Below are 21233 nucleotides of genomic sequence, written 5' to 3'. Positions count from 1 at the left end.
TCTCAAATTAGGATATTGTAGAGAAGAATTATTTACCAAAGAAAGTATTATTTATTTTTAAAAGTAATTAAAAATATTGGGCAAGGTAGTGCCAGAACCTAAGGGTAACAGCCATAGAGCTGTTTGTTGCCCTTTTACCCAAAAGGATTAAATGAAAAGAATTCTCCAAAACTTACTCAATAGGAAAAATTTATATGCTACCTTGAGAGAAACAGTAGTTTTTAAATGAGCACAGTGGAGGAAGCCTTAAAGGAAGGAGTGAGGCTATAGCTAGCGTGACCTCACACTCCCACTGGCCTTCTGACAGGCCACCTTCCTGGTTGAGCTCACACAGAAGCCAGAGGGCATGGGATAGTGTTGATTTAGTTCATCCAGGTCAGCCCCTGAGGCGGAGAGCGTGAGTGACAAGTGTCAACACTGCGTCTACAGCAGTAAAGACAGAGTAACTACCTGCCTTCCCTTTTTCCGAACTCTAGTTTTACCCTGTTGTTCTCTTTTGGTTGTGGCTTATAAGAAGTTTACGGAGCTCTCTCAAACTGCTTAGGGTTTTTATATACGTGAACAACTTTTATTTTAAAAGCTTATTAACAGCAGTCTTGGCTATTTCTTTAACATAACTACTTTTGATTGGCTTGATTTTTCAGGTGATGATGATGAAATTCCTCAGGAACTGCTCTTAGGAAAGCATCAGCTTAATGAACTTGGGAGTGAATCTGCTAAAATTAAAGCCATGGGTATAATGGACAAGGTATTTCAGCAGTGTAAAACTTTTAAATTCTCCTAATATATGGCATGTGAAATTAAAGATTTCAGGGTAAATTATAAAGTTAAGTACATTTTACAAAGAACACTCATGATTGTCATCTAAGAGTCTAAATGTATGCATTGATAGGAGCATGGATTGTGACTTCACTTTGTCAGATATTTACATTTCAGTGTAGAAATAACTAACATTTTCATTGTTGTTGCTTTAGTCCTCTGGGTTTGTAAAAGTGGCAATGTTTCCATGCTAATTGAATGTGGCAGTGCTTGGTTAACTGCTGTCAACAGTTACAGTCTCATTGCTGTAGGCTCAGTCAGTCCTCCTTCCCAGGAACTCTGTGTTAATATGGTGTCTCATTCCACTGACGGAATAGCAAATTATTTCTGCTGTGATACTAACTTGAGACAGTAACAGCAGCATCAAAGAGGTGGCCTTCCAATGCAGCTGCCACCCACCATTGACCCTCTAGGTTACTGACCATGTGTGCAGATACAGTCTCCTCCCTTCCAACCATTCTCTAGTGCCGAGGCACTGCTCTGAGTCTTTGGTCTTTTATTATTTTGTCTGTGGTCAGGGGAAGTCCATACCCTCTGTGGCGTGAGTTTGGAGGTCATAGGGCAGCTGGCAGGAGCTAGTTCTCTCCTTCCATGTGTGGAGCCTGGTATTGATCTCAAAGCCAATTATGGTTTTTGCTGCTCAGATATTATCTACATTCCAAATAATCAGAGCTCCATGAAATTGACTTTTAAAGCTAGAAATACCTGATAGCCAAGAATTTATCTGTTTAAAAATAAATAACTTAAAATTTTAGGCATGGGGCTGGAGAGACGGCTAGGCAGTTAAGAGTCACTGCTCTTGCACAGGTTCGTAGCACCCACACGACAGTCAGCCCCTGTTACTCAGGTTCATGGAGTCCAATGCCCTCTTTACAAGCAAAACACTGATACATGTAAAATAAAAATAAATGAGTCCAAAAAGGAGGAATTAATGGACTTCTAGGTTGCATTGATAATGCTATATATAAAGAGCTATTGATTAATTTTGAAGTGAGACCATTGCAATATTTTTTTCAGATACCAGTGCCAATCTTAGTCATTTATTTATATAAATTCAGAAAATACATGTAGCTGATATTTCTCTTTCAGAAGGCAAATTCACTAAGCCTCAGTTTTCATGTTTCAAGGTAATCTAAAGCAGTATACTGAGGAACAGTCTTCTGTAAGCCAGCATAAGTGATCAAGCTAGACCCAATGCTAATTACTTGTTTGATTTGTTTGGCTTTTCTGGCCAGTTTGTGTGCTAACAGCATGCTAGAAACTATAAAGAAATACTATTCAGTGTATAGAGCAGTGTTACTTCACATTCCTAACTCTTTTGGTTTTTCTAGACAGGGTTTCTCTGTGTAGCCCTGGCTGTCCTAGAACTCAGCAGGCTGGCCTCAAATGCAGAGATCCTCCTGCCTCTGTCTCCTGAGTGCTGGGATTTCTTTATCACTCACAAATGCTTGGTATTCAAAATTCTTGGATTTTTTTTTCCCCTGTCTTGATTTTTTTTTTTTTTTAAACCTACAGGATATCTTGTGGTACTATTATGATAATTAAATCATAGGTAAAATCTTTCATTTGTATGCGTGTTTTCATGTGTATGCTGAATGTCACTGCCAAAGACCAAAGGGCAAAGCCATCAGAACAAATGCAATCTTGCCTAGATAAAATGATATGAGTTGAGCTATGAGCCATGCACATGCATGTGTGTTCACTCTGTGTTCAATTGACTGCCTTTACATAGAGATTTTAAAGAGGAAACTTGCTTTCTCTTTCCTGGCCTAAAGAAAAAAAAAATATTTAGATTGTCCTTGAGTAATTCGAAACATCACCATTGAGTGATACAACAACTTATATTTCCTTTTAGCTTTCAACTGACAAAACTGTGAAAGTCTTAAATATATTGGAGAAGAATATTCAGGATGGATCAAAGCTTTCCACTTTGTTAAATCATGTAAGTTTAAGACCTGTGTTAATAAGTTTACACCTGATATTGTTAAATGTCCAGTTTTCTTTATGTTGGTTCCATTAAAAAAAATACTCTGACCAAAACTAACTTAGAGGGAAGGAAAGGGTTTATTTCATCTTGTACTTCAGGTCACAGTTGATCATCATTGAGGGAAGTCAGCAGGAACCTCCTGCAGGTGGGAACTGCGAAGAGCACTGCTTTCTGATGTGCTCACTGGCTCTTGCCTAGCCAGCTTAGTTTCATTGACAGCCAAGGACCACCTGCCTAGAGATGATCTGCCCACAGTGGGCTGAGTCCTCCTACATCAGCTGATAATCAAGACCATCCCTTACTGGCATGTCTACTAACCAGCATGATAAAGACAGTTACTTCTTTGAGGCTTTCTTCTCAGGCTTCTCTCTAGGCTGTGCCAAACTGATGATAAAGTTTTTTCATAGATAGTACCAGAGTGAGACTCCAGGATCATCAGAAAAGCCAGGCAAGCATGACTGGCTGCCTGTAATGTTCTCTTTCCAGAGGAGAGATGGCCATTCCTAGTAAGCTGACAAATGAAACAATCTAGATTTGGCAAGCTTTGGGTTCAGCAAGAGGCCTTGCTTCATAAAGTGAAACTGAGAATGCTCAAGGAAGACATCACCTTTGGGCCTTCACAAACACAAGCACACATGCTCTTGCCTCTCTCCTACACAAACATGCAAAAAAGGGTTATCACCAAGAAAGAACAATAAAGACAAATGTAAGTTTCCATAGCTGAAGCTCCGAGCCATAACTTTGCAAAGGGCTCAAAGCGGTAGTGCATTGTAAGTAAATAAATATCAATTACAACACTTTCTACATTTAAGTTTGATTATATCAAAATAGATGCAGTGTGATTACTGTAGTTTGTGGATTGACCTAGTGTTGTAGTAGACTTAACAGACCACATATGCGCTCATCTAGGCACATTTTAACGTTAGTGAATGCAAACATAGGTACTAATAGGCTTTTGTAATAGCTGTACGGATTTGTGGAAAGTTTTGAGGTAACTTTATTTTTAAAAGCCTAGGGAGATAGTGTTATGTTGTGTGACTATAATACTATCAGTTGAGACTCTGAGACAAGAGGGTGACAGGTTCCAGGCTAGTTTGGGCTATGTAGAGACATTCTGTTGTTAAAATGGGCCTGATTACAAAAGCAATGTATTTATTGTTGAAATTTGTAAAACATTAACATATTCTCCGGTAACCAAGAAGCACTTATTTAGCACTTTTGATGTGTATGTACTTCTCTCATTTATATAAACAAATGATATATATATATATATATATGTCGATCTTTAATACATGCACCAAACTTTATCTCATGTGAAAATTACTATAGACTATAGGATTTCTATGTGATCTACATGAAATAAAAATTATAGAAAAATAATGCAGTCTCTGGATTATTAAATATAACTAGACAGACTGATTTTGTTGTTGATGGTTTGTTTTTTGTTTTTTGTTTATTTTTTTAAGACAAGAGTTTCATACAATCCAGGTTGGCCTTGAATTCTCCATTCCCTGGTTAGCCCTTCCTGAATGATATGATTGCAGGCATTTGCTCATTTGATGCCTCATTTGGTCTATATTTAGTACCCTCTTAACTATTTGAAGGAGACAGTTTTACTTTGTGTTTTGATAGCGTGTAAGAGAAAGTATGTTTGATTAGTATTGGGTATTGAACCTGGACCTGCGTGTGATAAACCCTCATCCCCTGAGCTGCTGCTTTAACCAGTTTTTTAATCAAGGTGTGTGAAGAGAAGAGTGAGAACACAAGCTTAGAGAAATCTCAGGTGGCAGTGGCATTGTTAAGTCTACAATTCCTTAGACATGTGACCAAGAAATTTTAATGAATACCATGGAGAAAAGAGGTCTAGGATTGCAGTGTAGCTCAGTGACAGAGAGCATGAGTCATACACATGACGCTCCGAAGTTATCCTATACTATGAAGTTTGTATTCCATTTTAAAAAGAATGTGATAGAAAGATTTACAGTTTAGCAGGAAGCCTAAAGCATCCCATCCTAATTGTAATGTCAAGTTGCTAATGTGTAAAGGAAGATATGTCAATTGTTAAGTTATCCATTTTAGAAAATGATAGGCCATAAGTACTCTGCATGTCTCTATTCTGATGTGTTTTGGGACAGGAATCTTGATGTGTAGCCCAGGCTTAACCTTAAACACATTCCCTCCTGTTTTAATTCACCACAGCCTGGAACTACAGGCAAGCATTGCCTTCCCTAGCTTTCACTTTCTACTTTCAGTTAGAGGAGGAAGTCCTGGAGACTGAGCCAAGCTCACATTCCTACCATAGAGCTAGATCATCTCCTTTGGGTATATTTACTTTTCCAACTGTTTCAAAAATAATGCTTAAAAACAGATAGCTGGCTGGGCACTTGGGAACAGTTCAAAGTCAGTAAGCTTCAGGCCTGCCAGGGATGCATAGTGAGACCTTGTTTCCAAACGAGATACAAAACAAAAAACAAAAACAAAACAAAACAAAAAAACAGATATTAAAATGATTAAGTCAGTAACATTTTACTACTTTTCATAAAAGCGCTTCACTTGTTTGTTATTCTTGTGTTCTCACATAGTTTAATAATCATATTTATACCCAAGTCACAAAATTAATTTATATTCAGTTAAATGTTAGAATGTTAAAATGTTAGATCTGGATGAAACACACAAAAGGTAAAGGTAACTATGACTTTGCCATTGGAGTATCACCTAGTGTGAAATACAGAAATAAGAGTAGATTATGTTTGAAAATGCTGAGACAGCAGCAAAAACAGAATACAAAAATATTGAACAAAAAAATCTTGCATAAGTTAGGCAGGTGGCGCATGCCTATAATGCTAGCACTCGGGACAGAAGCAGGTGGGCTGCTGCGAGTTTGGGGCTAGCCTAGGCTACAGAGTACGAGCTTATCCGAAAAAAAAAAAGTAGGGTTTTGTCTGGTTGGTTTTAGTTTTTGATTTTTCAAGACAGGGTTTCTCTGTGTAGCCTTGGCTGTCCTGGACTCCCCTGGTAGACCAGGCTAGCCTCAAACTCACAGAGACCCACCTGACTCTGCCTCCCAAGTGCTGGAATTAAATGTGTGTGCCACCACACCCAGCTCAAAAAAAAAACCAAAATAGTTTTAATCTTGTCTAAAGTGATACATTATTTGTGCTTTGTTCCAGACATTCTTTTAGAATATTTTTAAAAAGCTGTAGAAACTATATTCTTTCTGCTACCGATGAGAATCATTTATCTTTGTTTTATTAATATTGTAAGCCTGTAAATGTATTTTATCCCCATTTTATTAACAATGATTTGTTTTATAGAATAATGATACTGAAGAAGAAGAACGATTGTGGAGGGACCTTATTATGGAGAGAGTTACAAAGTCAGCAGATGCCTGTCTTACAACTATCAACATTATGACGTCTCCTAACATGCCAAAAGCTGTGTACATTGAAGATGTAATTGAAAGAGTTATACAGTACACTAAATTTCATTTACAGAACACACTCTATCCCCAGTATGACCCTGTTTACAGATTAGATCCACATGGAGGTTAGTTTTCCCTTTTATTTTTATATATATATATATATATAATGTGTGTGTGTGTTTGTGTTTTAAGCATGATATCAGAATTATCCATTGTAAATTTTCAGTGCAAGGCAAATTAGAATACAATTATTTTAATTTTAATTATGTATATTATAATAAACATTGACTTTGATTTTTGTATTTGGCTAGAATGTAAAATCTTTCATAACTCTTATATTACTTTAGCATCTATACACTGAACACCCATTAATTTAAAATTCCCAAATGTTTTGAATTCTGAAAACTTTGAGGGGCTAGAGAAATGCTTTAGCAGTGAAGAGCATTTTTGTTCTTCTATTCACGTGGTAGAATCTATGCAAGTATTATAAAATATGAGAAACTTTGAACAAGAGATACTCAACCTGTATTTATTTATAATTGAAGTACTTTTTTCCCAGATGGAGAAAATTCCAGATAATAATAGTTTGGGTTCTATTTATCTTCCTTCTAATTTAGCTCAAAATAAAACTTATCTGAAAAATGAGTTAATTCAAGATATATATACATATTCTTATCATAGCTTACATTAGTCAGTAAAATGGTTAAATGTACATCTGGCTCACTTGATTATTTCTTGTGTAAAAATGCCAAGTAATTTAAAGGAGAAATAGAATTTTACTATCCTGTTTGAATGAGGGAAAAAAAGAAAATTCAGTATAGTAGCCACTGTAGTGTGCCATAAATTACTTACTACAAGAATGTTCCAGTACAGTACTACTGAGGAATAATTAACTCTTTTAATTATTTTAATTATTTTAATTAAATTAATTTAAATAATTTAATTAATTATTTTAATTAATACTCATCTTTAGTTGCTGTGTTGTATCTTTATATAGCACCCTAGAACCTCCGTGCTCCCTCAGTTCAGGGGATAGTCTTAGTGACCTCTATGGAAGGATGTTGACAGTTAATGTTTTTCTTATCTTGAATTATCTTTCATTTTAGGAGGGTTATTAAGTTCAAAGGCCAAGCGGGCTAAATGTTCTACTCATAAACAGAGAGTAATAGTAATGCTTTATAACAAAGTTTGTGACATTGTTAGCAGCTTGTCAGAATTACTAGAGATACAGCTTCTTACGGACACCACAATTCTTCAGGTAAGTTTGTTTTTGTTTTGTTTTTTTAAGCATTTTGTACATTTCTAAGCGCAATAAAGTCTTATTCAGTGTAGTATAATCTCTACTTCACTCAGTAACCAGCACAGTGTTCAGCTTACCCATTCAGAGTATTTTATGTGTAATTGAAGAAATAGAGATTTCCTGGCATTTTCAAAAAAGCATCCAGAGCTGAAGAGGGAAGAGTAGTACATAAATCAAACTCTAATTCTATGAAAAATAAGTTAGTTTTTAATAAATTGGGGTATTTTCATCCATGAAAACAAAATGGGTTTTGATCCTTTAATTCCTATAGTGTTCAGGTTAAAATGTAGAAACTAGAGAAAAGGCAGCTATGAAGCAAATTATTAGACATGATTGAGGAGACTATAGAAGGAAATACATTCTAATAAGGTCACAGAAAAGAAAATTCTCTCTGGGTGTTTTGAACTATGACTGTTAGAATACAGTAAGGTACAGTATTAATGAAGTCAACTAGAGACATATACTAAATAATTAATCTTGAATTTTCAGGTTTCATCAATGGGAATAACACCATTTTTTGTGGAAAATGTCAGTGAATTACAGTTGTGTGCCATTAAGTTAGTCACTGCAGTAAGTATAATCAATTCATGATTTCACTTACCCACAAGTGAAATAAAATTGTCCTCACTTGATCTAGACTTCTAAAAAATTATGACAGATTCCTATTTTCCATTAGATTTATTTCAATATAAGGATTAGTTTAATCCTACTTTATTTCATTCACTAAGGATTTTATTTTATTAATTTTTTTAATTTAAAAAACTTACTTTTTAGTATTACAGTAAAAAGCCAGAATGATTTTAAATCTTTTAAATCTTGTCTTACCTCCCTATCCAAAATATTATATCCCGCTATACAAAACTTTATACTCTCACTTACATAATAACAAATTTTGAATATATTTCTTTAGGTGGTCATTGTTACTTAACATGTTGGAAACGTTTTCATTCTGAGTAACACGTATTCTCTGGTTTCTCTTCAGAGAATACAGATCTTTGATCTTATTTCATGATACTGTTATTCTGTTTTCTGCCATAGTAAGCTTAATTTGTAATTTTATGATTACTAAACAGGTATTCTCAAGATACGAAAAGCATAGGCAGTTAATATTGGAAGAAATTTTTACTTCACTTGCAAGATTACCAACAAGCAAGAGAAGTTTAAGGAATTTCAGGTAACTGTAGTAGAATTTAACTACAATGAAGAACTCTGCTACGTTTTAACTGTCATATATTTACTTTCCATTACTTCTGTCTGGCTTATCTTTTAATGGTTATATGAAAGAAGTACATCTATCAGAACTGCGTAGATAGTTGGGATATGTGAAATAATATAGCATATTTAGGGGACTTAAAGACGTTCATTGGTCCTGAACTAAAAGGATCTTTGGTGGTTTGCACAGTTAACATTTGCACCAGTTAACGCCTTCGTGTCCAGGGCTGTCCTGTGCTCTCCTCACCCAGTAGACTCTCTCCTTTCCTCTGCAGCAACAAAATCTATTTTGAAGCACTAGAGGTCAAAATGGGCTACATGAAAAGCCAAGAAATGTGGTTCAAAAGACTTGAGACAGCTTTAAAAAGGACTTTATGAACTGTGATAAGAAAGTTGGACTTAATCTCTTAAACAATGTTAAACTATTCAGTAATATTTTAGAGAGCTGAAAGATGGCTTTAAGAACAGTATAGAAGGCTTGAGTAATGGGTCAGCAGTCAATAACATTGGCCACTCTTCAGAGAAGGATTCCACATTTCATTCCCAGCACTTGCATGGAAGCTCACAACCATCTGTAACTCTGGTTTCAAGGGATATGACACACCCTCATCTGGCTTCTGCAAGGCACTAGCCATGCACATAGCACACAGATACACAGGCACACAAAACACCCACACATATATAAAGCCTCTGTGGGTACTAGGTATGAGCGTGGTACACGGGTGTACATTCAGGCAAAACACCAATACCAATACATATTTTAAAAAATAATACTTTAAAAGAAAGAATAATAGAGAATAGATACAAATTAAATATTATTTAATCTCTAAGTACATCACAAATGAGTTATTCACTGTCATAATCAACTTTATTGTCTGTTATCATAGGTAATCATTATCAGTTATATTATTTCTGGTGATTAAATGCATTGGCCTGGTATATTGGCAGGCGGTTTTGGGTGTTTTGTTTTGTTTTGTTTTTTTGATTGATTCCATAAAATAATTATTTTATCTTTGTATATATTTGAACTAAGTGTGCACTGATAAATATCTGTTCAAGTGAAGAAAAGTACTCAACATACAAATAAATTTTTAATATTTCTACATTATCCGTAAAATAAAACACTTAGAAATTGAATTTATATACACAGTGTCTTCAGACCTTATGGTCTAGCTCAAATAATTAAGAGTTAAGACTTGACAAGACGCCTCATTGGGTGAAAGTGCTTGCCACCAAGCATGATGGCCTTAGTCCAGAGCCAGGAGCCCACGTGTTAAAGAAGAGAACTGATTCCCTGAAAGTTGTTCTCTGAATGCCGGTACCACACGACAGCACATACACACAAGCAGTAAATAAGTGAATAAGTAAATAAAATGTATTTTTGTTTGCTTAAGTTGACTAAGGCCATGTGTAGTAGTGCCTGCTTATAATCCTAGCACCTGGGAGACAGAACTGGGGGATCACTGCAGTTTCAAGGCTAGTTAGTTCTATATAGAAAATTCTAAACCAGCCTGTACTATAAAACAAGACATTGACGTTACACACAGACATACACACACCTCTATGTAGGTAATTTTACTACCCAACTCAGCAGATAATGTTATATTAAATGCTTTTTTTCTTCTCATAATAGGCATTAATTAGTGTTTTTCAAGCAGTTCAAAAAATTGTATTTGGGGCTGGAGAGATGGTTCAGCAGTTAAAAGTCACGGCTGCTTTTCCAGAGGAACTGGGTTCAGTTTCCAGCACCCATATGGCAGCTAACAGCTGTTTGTGTAACTCCAGTTCCAGGGAATCTGACACTCTTCACACAGACATGAATGCAGGCAAAACATCAGTGTACATAAAATAAATAAAAATTATCCTTAATAACACTGTCATAGAGCACTAATGGATGGTAAAGAAAGCATAGTGAAACTTTGAGGTGGTCATATAACATGTGATGACTTTCATCCTGTGACTGAAATTGTTTCTTCTTCATTAAAGGTTAAATAGTAGTGATGTGGATGGAGAGCCTATGTATATTCAGATGGTTACTGCACTAGTTTTACAACTTATTCAGTGTGTAGTTCACTTACCATCATCAGAGAAGGATCCTAATTCAGAAGAAGACTCGAACAAGAAAGTAAGGAAACATTTAAAGGTTTTATATAACTTTGTAATTTAATGACTGAAACACCTTTAATTAATTAGGCATTTATGACTGGGCTGTAGAAGAACTCCGAAAATGAGTTCTGGTTCTGACTATTATCTGTACACGTGAAGCACATATGTTTTATCATGACAACACCCAACGGGCTCCTTACGCCAGCTTGTAAAACTCAATCGAAGTATTAATGTCAGAGTAAATATTATATGCATACATATAATTTTTATTAATTAATTAATGTATTTACTTTGCATATATTTATAATTAATATGAAGTTGACATGGAAAGTGACTTCATGTTCTCTGATGAGTAACTCACACCTAAGGTTTGCTTTTGGTTTTATACATTCTATCGTTGCTTATTTTTAGATCCTATGGGGCATTAATTTGCTTGTCTTTTGTTTTGTTTTTGAGATGGGTCTCAAATGTAGCCTTGGCTCTCCTGGAACTCTACAGATCAGGCTAGCCTCAAATTCAAGGAGACCTTTACCTCCCCAGTGCTAATATTAAAGATGTGCATCACAATGCCCAGTTATGTATTATATAGTTTGACTTCAACTAAAATTTCCAAAGAAACAAAAATAAATAGCTTATCTGTAGTATAAAAAGAGCATGTATGTATATTCCACACAAAATTAATAAAATAACTGTAGCCCAAAATATTGAGGCTCTTTGCTTTTCCCCACTTGAGATTGGATTAGTCTACCTTCTCTTTCTGATCATGGGTCCCCACTGTCATGAGTATGGTTATTTCTTTCCATCTTTACAGAGAGAGTTGAATAGGGTTGTTTTGATTTATAATTTACACATGAGTTGTAGTGATATACTTATGACTAATTTTTTACTCAACATTTTTTGTCAGATACTTTTCGCCTTGAGTTTGATGCATAACAATTCCAAATAAGTTAAAGCTAAGAGTCTATAAGGTACTAATAGTCTATAAGGTACTTAGAAGCAAAATTCTGTGGCTCCATGCATTTACTGAAGGCTGCCCATACTTTTACCTCAGTGATAATTCCATTTGTATTCTTGTATTCTGACCTTACTAATTATAGTCACTGTAAAAGTCTACCATGCTCTTTTTTTATTTTTCTGGTTACTGTTACTGATTTAACCCTTTACTATATTGAGCACTGAGTTTCTTCAGCTGTGCCCTGACTTTTTTTTTTATCTTAACCTTTAAATTTCTACTGAAAGTTTCAATTTTTTCTTTATGCTATAGCAGTTCATAAATTTTGAAATTACGCTATTCTTTGGTTGAATTATTTATCTGTTTTACTGGGGTACTGGTACATATTCTAACACTGAACTATATAACTCCAATACTGAAAAATAGTTTGTATACTTTGACTCCATTTCTTCTTGTTCTGATATAGATCATTATATTTTTAAAAAACTGATAGTACATTTATTAATTACATTTCTTATTTTAATAAACTTAAATGAACTCTACCATTATTTCTTAAGTCTTTATAATATTTTAAGTGTGTTTAGTCTGCCAACTGTGGCTACTCCCATTTTCTAAAAAAGAATATCTTAAGTACTTGAATGTGTTATCTCTGTTCAGTTGTAGCATGACAATAACAGCTGGCCTCGTTTATTTATTATTTCTTCTATCTTTGTAAACTTGTTTTTCTCATTCTAGGTTGACCAGGATGTTGTCATTACTAACTCTTATGAAACAGCTATGAGAACAGCCCAAAACTTTCTTTCTATCTTCCTTAAAAAGTAAGATCGACAGTGTGGTTTTCATTTTCCACAGTATGGTGTGGTCTGAAGTTTCCTGCCATAACCATGAATACACCTTATCTTTAAAATGAGAAAAAGAATTAAAAATCTAAACATACGTGAATTTGCTTCTGTTATACCCCCAAAATTTAAGTACTAGATTGTTGGGCTTCTAGAATTTTTATTTATAAAATTTTGAGGCATTCTACTTATAGAGCAAAGTTTATGGAAAAAAGGTTACTCAAGCTTCCTAAGCATGAATGATAACTGTAGAAAAAATTTATTCCTTAAGCGTTGTTATAACTTCCAGAGAGTATGATAATATCAGTTAATATTCTTTATTGCAAAATACAATTTAAGAAGTTTTTATAGACTTCATTTTATTTCATGTATTCTTATATACTTTGTTACTATATACAGCGGCAGGAGAATCGCTACTTAACAAATTCCCAACATTATGTAAATTAACATCTTCTTCATTATTTTTCTCTGACTAGATGTGGCAGTAAACAAGGGGAAGAGGATTACAGGCCACTTTTTGAAAATTTTGTTCAAGACCTTCTTTCAACAGTCAATAAGCCCGAGTGGCCAGCTGCTGAACTACTCCTTAGTTTGTTAGGGAGACTGTTGGTAAGAGTATAGCATTTAAAGATTATTAATTACTAGAAGACAACATAATGAGGATGTACTCTGATTCACAGATGATGAATTCTTTAAAAATGTGTAAGAACATGAACATTGCATTTATCTTTGCATGTGTATAACTGTACATTATATTGTCAATACCTATAGAAAACAAAAATGTAAATTTTAGCACTTTCATTCCATATAATACCAGTGCTTTTTAGAATGGTTTTATGGGTTGGGGGTTGGAGTTGTTACACTGTTGGTTTAAACCATCTCAACAATGAGTCCTGAATTATTGCAGTTACCCATTTGAAAGCATAAAACTATTAAGAACATTTTGTCTTTTTTTAGATTATTTCTAAAATTATATGGCACTTTTAAGTCTTCATAGTATAATATAGGAATGGAAAGAAATACTATGATTTTTCATTTTTAAGTATATTTAGTGTTGTGCAATATAAATTGTTTTTAAAAAAACTTTTGAAACCTAACTTTTTATCAACTGTAATAAGTAGTACTATTCTGACACTGATAATGATTTGTAAGCAACAAAACTTTAGTCTTCAGAAATTCTTAGTAATACTTAGTAATACCTTATCTTTGATGTTTAGGTTCATCAATTTAGTAATAAGTCAACAGAAATGGCTTTAAGAGTGGCATCTCTTGATTATCTTGGGACTGTTGCTGCACGGCTGAGAAAAGATGCTGTTACCAGCAAGATGGATCAAGGGTCTATAGAACGAATTTTAAAACAGGTATTGAAATAAGGAATTTAAATTAATATACAAATAGTTGCTTGCTTGTTTGCATTTGGTGTTGGGAAAAGAAGACATAGTGTAGTATAGTCCAGGTTGGCTTCAAACTTGCTATATAGTCTATGTTGAGCATGACCTCATGTGCTGGAAATCACAGGCATTGGGGGGCTAGAGATTGAACCCAAGGCTTTGTGCATTCTAGGCAAACCTTCTACCACCTGATGTATCACCTAGCCCTGCGTGTTCTTGCCTTATATCATAAGAATAGATTTTGTAGATTCAAGGAAAGTTTGTTTTGTTATTTGGTCCTGAGTGTGATGAGTTCTCAGTATATTCCGTGCTAACTTTGAATCATGTCTGTTACTTGTGCCAGCATCCCTCTTAATTCTCTAATGCTGTGATTTTCAAAATGTGATTGCCTACAAAGTAGCACAGCATTGACAGTTCTCAAGAACTTGTCCTAATGATAAAATGTGTAGGTCCATCTCTAGATCCGCTGAATCCAGAGCTGTAGGAGTAGTGTAGTCAGTGGTTTAACAGTCTTCAGAAGATTGTTATATCTTCAGAATTAATGACAGTTTTGAGTACTGCTATTTGGTGATTATTGGTACAAATAAGAATTGGCACATGTATTAATTTGTGTGAGTGTGTATGTATGTACATATATATTCAGGTGTCCATGGAGACCAGAAAGACCCATTGGATATCTTGGGGCTGGAGTTTGGACATTTGTGACTGAATGTGGCTGCTGGACTCCAGGCTCTAGTCCTCTGGTAGAGCAGTTTTAACTGATAGAGCAGCAAGCACTCCTAACCACTGAGCCATCTCTCCAGCCCATCATCATTATTTTAATGATCAAGTTGTCTGTATATTTGACTAGTGAGATCCCTTTTGAGCTAACTTTTGCATCTTTTTTGACATGTTCCCTATATTATTTTGGGTGTGAGTGAGGCAGGAAAGTAGGTATATGTTTATGTTGTTGGTGGTGTATGTACTCGCTAGTATAGGCACGTGGGTGTGTAGGTGTGTGTGTATGCATGAACATGTGGATGCCAGAGGTCAGTCCAGGTGTTCTGTGCAGTCATTCTCTACCTTATTATCGTTTATTACTTAAAGGACTGGTAATCCTGAGGAAATAAGTGAGCCCACAGATAAGACAGTGTAAGTTAAAGGAATCTGGAAAGCACCCATTATATCAGGAAGTAGAGTATTCAGAGAATGCTGGGAACGGTGCTGGGGACACAGTCAGTGACAAAGTGCCATGCAAGCATGGGGACCTGAATTCAAATCCGCAGGTTCCCACTAAACAAACACAGTTAAATTCCCAGAGCCTACAAACACTCTCACTTTCTACACCTAAAGTGTTACTTCTGTGGTCCTTATAAGGCTGCCTGAATGTATAATGCATATCATTACAGGTGTTAGTATTTTTCATTTGCTATATTAAAATTTTGGTGTATATTCATAATGTGCAAAATATACAATAAGTGCCTGGCTCTGTGGCGCAGTGGATAGAACATTGGAGTTCTATCACAGTCATGGGGGGGGAGTAAGGGGAAAATGGGAGGGAGGGAGGAATGGGAGGATACAAGGGATGGGATAACAATTGAGATGTAATATGAATAAATTAATAAAACATTTTCTAAAAACATATATATACATACATAAAATAAGTTCAAAACAATGCTCAGATGTGTCTTCAGGGGGTGGGAAATTGCTATTGTCTATTATTTTTTTCAAATGTAAATTTAGTACCAGAGACTGAGTTGAACATTTTTGTGATAATATTTACATCAGCCATTTATGAGCTTTCTTAAGATACATAGCATGCTGTTTTTCAGAAAAAGTATTTTTTGTTTCTTTACAATGAGTGTATTGGTGTTTCCTTCTCATTTTTTTCCCTGTCAAGTTTGTATTTATGTCTACACAGCTTATTATATAGCATACCAGTAGTTTAGTGGTTATGGATCTATAATCCCATCATTTGACGGCTAGGGCTGAGACTCACAAATTGGAAGCCAGCCATAGAGGGTCAGAATTCAGAAATGGGGGCAGGGGGATCAGATCAGTAACAGACAAACAAACTACTGATAATTTTGTTGTTGTTATTTTGGTTTAGGTTTCCGGAGGAGAAGATGAAATCCAGCAATTGCAAAAGGCATTGCTTGATTATTTAGATGAGAACACTGAGACGGACCCTTCTCTAGTGGTGAGGCTTAGTTCGCCTTTCAAATTTAAATTGTGTTCTAAAAGTCAATTGGGGACTTAGAGAGAAAGAAAGTGAAATATTTGTAAATCTTTTCATAGATTGTGTGTGTGTGTGTGTGTGTGTGTGTGTGTGTGTGTGTGTGTGTGTGTGGCCTAGAACTTGCTCTGTAAACCAGTTCACCTGCCTCTGCCTCCTGGGTGCTGGTGTCAAAGGTCTGTGGCATCACCACAGGGCTTAGAGATTATCTTTTTTTTTTTTTTTTTTTTTACATCTTTTTTCTTTTTCCTTTTTTGGTTTTTCAAGGCAGGTTGTCTCTGTGTAGTCCCAGCTCTCCTGGACTCGCTTTGTAGACCAGGCTAGCCCTGAACTAACAGAATTCGGCCTGCCTCTGCCACCTGAGTGCTGGTTTAAAAGCATGCACCACCACGCCCTTTAAGTCTCGGCTAACCCTAAAAATAAGAATAAGCCACCTGATGCTGTAGATGATTGGTTAGCACATGCACAGAAGCGGTCAAATTTTTATTTATATACATATATATATGCATGTATTTACATATATAATTCTTTGAAAACTTAAGTAACACATCCAGATTATAATAGGTCATCTATACAGTCTGTACATTTTGTAGGCCAATAATACTGTACACATAGTAGGTTTCCAGTTTATGTTTTAGCTGGCGTGATAAAAAATGTCACAACAACCTCTATGTTATTTGAGCTACCTACTACAAATTTTTCATCACTAGTCACAGAGCAGATATGCACAAGTCCTTCAGTGCTAGGCTTTTTTAATGGATTCCACTTGTGTATTTTTTGCGCAGATGAGACAAGAGTTGAAAACAGATGGGAGTCTTTTGCATTCAGTATTTTATACATTTATTCTAACCTTTGCTAGTGGTCTTTCCACCAAGTCTTACTGAATTTGTGAATGTCTACCCTAAGTAGTTGATGGTAGTACTACATATTTAAATCAGCTTTTTTGTTAACTTGGTTTTTTACATTAACAATTAAATTTATAGCTAAATGTAAAAAAAGAAAGATTCTGCAACCCAAGATATTTCCGAATTTTATCTGTCTTTAAATCTGCTTCTGTCTGATTGAAGTTGTTTTAAAGAAAACCCTTAGTACTTCTGTTCCTGATTAGAAATGCTATTAATTGCATCAACTCAAGTCTATCTAATGTCTTTGCAGTTTTCTCGTAAATTCTATATAGCCCAGTGGTTCCGTGACACAACTCTAGAAACAGAAAAAGCAATGAAGTCACAAAAAGATGAAGAGTCGTCTGATGGAGCGCACCATGCAAAAGAGATTGAGACAACTGGTCAGATAATGCATCGAGCTGAAAACCGGAAAAAGTTCCTTAGAAGCATCATCAAAACCACACCTTCTCAGTTCAGCACATTAAAGTAAGATGCAGAGAGAAAACGTGTTAGATATCATAGACATCCATTTAAAAGAACATATAAAATTAGTGCTTTCCGTTGTAGGATGAACTCTGATACTGTGGACTATGATGATGCGTGCTTGATTGTCCGATACTTGGCCTCTATGAGGCCGTTTGCCCAGAGCTTTGATATTTATTTGACACAGGTAAACTGATTAATCTGACTGTTTTTGATTTTGTTTGTTTTGTTTTGTTTTCAATTCTGGTTACTTTTGGAGATAGTGAACAGTGTGTGATCATTGTTGAGGTAGTTTTAAAGGATTGTGGAAGCAGTGTTGTCTCTGTTCCTTGCTGTTGTTCACGTGTCTTCAGTGATGCCTGCCCTCTACATAGTGATGTCATTTATAAACAAATGGGCATGTGCTTGAATGACATTATAAAAATAAATTGTTCAATTATCACATCATGGCCAATAAAACTTTGATAAGAGTTACACATAGGTGTTAGTGGAGCTCAGTGTTCTAAATGTATATGTCTTTCCACGCATACTGGTTTCCAAATTACTATTTTGGACCAGTAAGATGATGTATATTTACTCACACACAAGAAAAAAAACAAAAGTAAGTAGCGGGTTGTATTCTTTTATATATTTTCATGCTATTCTTTGTTAATTTTTAAGTATTTTAATGTTTATGAGAATGTTAATGTTTGCCTGGCAGATATTACGAGTGCTTGGTGAAAATGCAATCGCCGTTCGAACAAAAGCCATGAAGTGTTTGTCTGAGGTCGTTGCTGTAGACCCCAGTATTCTAGCAAGGGTAAGGACAAAACTATTTCTTTTTCTTTTCTAATGAAATTTAAAGGTTGTCTCTGCTACTATAAATGACATTTCTCTTACTTTTATTCAGCTTGACATGCAGCGAGGAGTTCACGGACGATTAATGGATAATTCCACTAGTGTTCGAGAGGCAGCAGTGGAACTACTAGGTCGATTTGTCCTTTGTCGGCCTCAGCTTGCTGAGCAGTATTATGATATGCTGATTGAAAGAATATTGGTATTTTTCTATTTTATATTAATGATGAGTAGAATTTGCCTTATAAACATTGTACCTTATTTTAATCTAAAAAAGTATAAATGCCAGTTACATTTTTATATTGCCTAATTTGTGAACTACAGCACCATTCTAAGGAAGGTTATTTCATAAGGCAACCTATTCAATATTATAAAGCCAAGCATTGGTGAGAATAAGGTCCATTTTTTAATTACTGTTACCCAGTTTATTATCAGAATTGATAGTGATTATGTTTGATAATTAACTGGTTTTGGACAGGACTCTAGAATAATTATATTATCGTTTCTCTGTATGTGTGTGTGTGTATCTGTCTAAGAATTACTTCTATGGCAAGTGTACCACCCACTTCAAGCATATTGATTTCTTATAGAAATCAATTATTATTAATGCTTTAGCACACAAAAGTACATATTACTGCAATGACAAGGATTGTCACCATTAGTACTGTATAGAGTAGTTAGGGCCAAAAGTTACTTGATTTAGCTTAAACACTTGTCGTCTACACCATAGAGAGTACTTCATATGTTTTTGAAATACTAGACACTCTTCTAAAAGATTATCATCTTATTTAAATTTGTTGATTTATACTCTGGTCTTGAGTTCATTACTAACTGTAGATATTTTTGTGTTGTATCATTTTTTTTAAATATATAAACAATTTTCAGTTAACAAATATGGATACAATGCTTATAGGAAATCTTTAATTTCATTTTGTCAAATTTCATACACCTAAAACATCTGAATTTTCCTAATGTTTGAAAATACATTTTGTCCTTAGGATACTGGTATCAGTGTCAGGAAAAGAGTAATAAAGATTTTAAGAGACATCTGTATTGAACAACCCACATTTCCAAAAATCACAGAAATGTGTGTGAAAATGATCCGTCGAGTCAATGATGAAGAGGGCATTAAGGTGAGGGGACCCCGCTGTGTGGGTAAAATGTGATCTTTTCCAACCTATTCAACCATTACAGTATTTATGTTTTGAACTGTACAAACTGTATTCTATCCAAAAATATCTATCCATATTGAAGTTATCTTGGTTTTTAGTTACAGATGCCTACAGCCTGTAAGGCATTTTCTTAATCGAAGTTCCATCCTCTCAGATGACATTAGCTGGTTGGCATAAAACTATCCTGTATAATTGACCCCTTGTCAGTTTGACAAACAAATCACTAGAAAGCCATAACCTTTCCTTTCTTCATTCTTAAAATCACACATTAATATAAACATCACAGTATGAAACATTTTACAAATGTAAAAAGTCCCACAGTCTTACAAATTCAAACACTTTAAAAATTCAGTTTCTTTAAAAAGAGATAAAGAGTGTCTCACAACTGTGGGCTCCTCGTTAAATGCTTTCTTATTTCAGGAAGGAAAAACTAGGACACAGTCACTATCAGATAAATGCAAAACCAAACTCCAGCAGTGTAAATCACTAAATGTCCAATATCTGGCACTAACTCACAATCTTCTAGGCTTTTCAAGGGCCTTGTGTTAATGTTACTTTCTACAAAACCAGTGTTTGTTTTTCAATTTCTCTATTAATTTGATTATCACACAAATAATCGAGACTGTTATATTTGTTTAATAATAAGCCTCACAGCACAATCCTGAGCAGCTATTACTCTCTTTTTAACCCTCTAAGCTAATTTGGCTTCCTCCCAGCTTACATCCCGGAGATGTTTGCACTTGGTAGCCTTCTCTGTTCCAGCTCCCTCTCCTGATGGTTCCTGGACCTCTCCAGGGGCTGAATCCCCTACTTTTCTTTTCTAACTCCTCCCCTCCTGGCTGGTAGGAAGTCCAGCCCTATTCCAACCCCTGCCCAGCTATTGGCTGTAAACTGATTTATTGGCATATTAGGTGATAATTAGAGAGCAGTGTTTATAAGACATTGAGACAGGAAAATCTCAGAACAGTGATTGCAACCAGATATGGGAGGGTACAGAAATCAGCATTTGGATTATACAGTAACCTTCCGCCTACAGCCGTGGGTCACTTCTCAGGTTCCACACTCTGCAACACACACAGCTTGCCTTCGAGACTCAGGCGGGCTGCTGTTGTTCTTGCCAGTCGTCCTGTGGGACTGGCATCTTCAAAATGCTGGGGCCTTCAGCTGCAGCGTAGCCGCACTTTACCAATAGTCTGTCTTCATAGGGCAAAGCCTCACCTGTCTTCAACACCCCTTCAGGCCTGGGGCGTCACTGCTTCTCTGGCTACACCTTCTCACGGGCCCTCTCCTGGCCTCTGCACAGTGGCAACCTCAGCTGCTCTGCATGACCCTTTCTTTCATACCTTCAAAACCAGTACCACCTGGGAGACTCGTAGACATGACCCAGTTTGGCTGCCAGCACAAGGTGCAGCCTTGGCTACCTGTGAATAAAGCTTGCTTGTGCTGACTCTGAGGAAACACTTCCCAGGAGATTTGACCTCAGTGATGCTGGTCTTTTCTTAATCACCGCCAGTTTTTCAGCTCCAGTTGACCAACATCAGTTGTCCCAGTAAAGAAAGGGTTTTCTTCAGTGGTTCTGGTATCTTGTTAATAAGAGCTGATTCTTCAGCCCTAGCTA

The 21233-nt window shown here is 35.7% G+C and overlaps 1 protein-coding gene across 2 annotated transcripts in view; it reads left to right on the top strand.

The window, feature by feature from the left end:
- Positions 1-21233, top strand: part of Nipbl (NIPBL cohesin loading factor) — a 93078-nt gene that overhangs the window by 39632 nt on the left and 32213 nt on the right. For both annotated transcript variants that reach the window (XM_051150936.1, XM_051150937.1), the window contains exons 14-29: positions 645-748; positions 2675-2761; positions 6121-6352; positions 7334-7485; positions 8017-8097; positions 8601-8701; positions 10726-10864; positions 12533-12615; positions 13113-13245; positions 13854-13997; positions 16117-16206; positions 17398-17612; positions 17694-17796; positions 18310-18408; positions 18499-18645; positions 19442-19576. In XM_051150936.1, coding sequence (XP_051006893.1) covers positions 645-748; positions 2675-2761; positions 6121-6352; positions 7334-7485; positions 8017-8097; positions 8601-8701; positions 10726-10864; positions 12533-12615; positions 13113-13245; positions 13854-13997; positions 16117-16206; positions 17398-17612; positions 17694-17796; positions 18310-18408; positions 18499-18645; positions 19442-19576 — 2045 coding nt within the window. The remainder of the gene's footprint in view (positions 1-644; positions 749-2674; positions 2762-6120; positions 6353-7333; positions 7486-8016; positions 8098-8600; positions 8702-10725; positions 10865-12532; positions 12616-13112; positions 13246-13853; positions 13998-16116; positions 16207-17397; positions 17613-17693; positions 17797-18309; positions 18409-18498; positions 18646-19441; positions 19577-21233) is intronic.

The sequence above is a fragment of the Acomys russatus genome, chromosome 9 (assembly GCF_903995435.1).
Source record: "Acomys russatus chromosome 9, mAcoRus1.1, whole genome shotgun sequence".
Lineage (NCBI taxonomy): Eukaryota > Metazoa > Chordata > Mammalia > Rodentia > Muridae > Acomys > Acomys russatus.
This window is presented reverse-complemented; position numbering and strand designations above follow the sequence as displayed.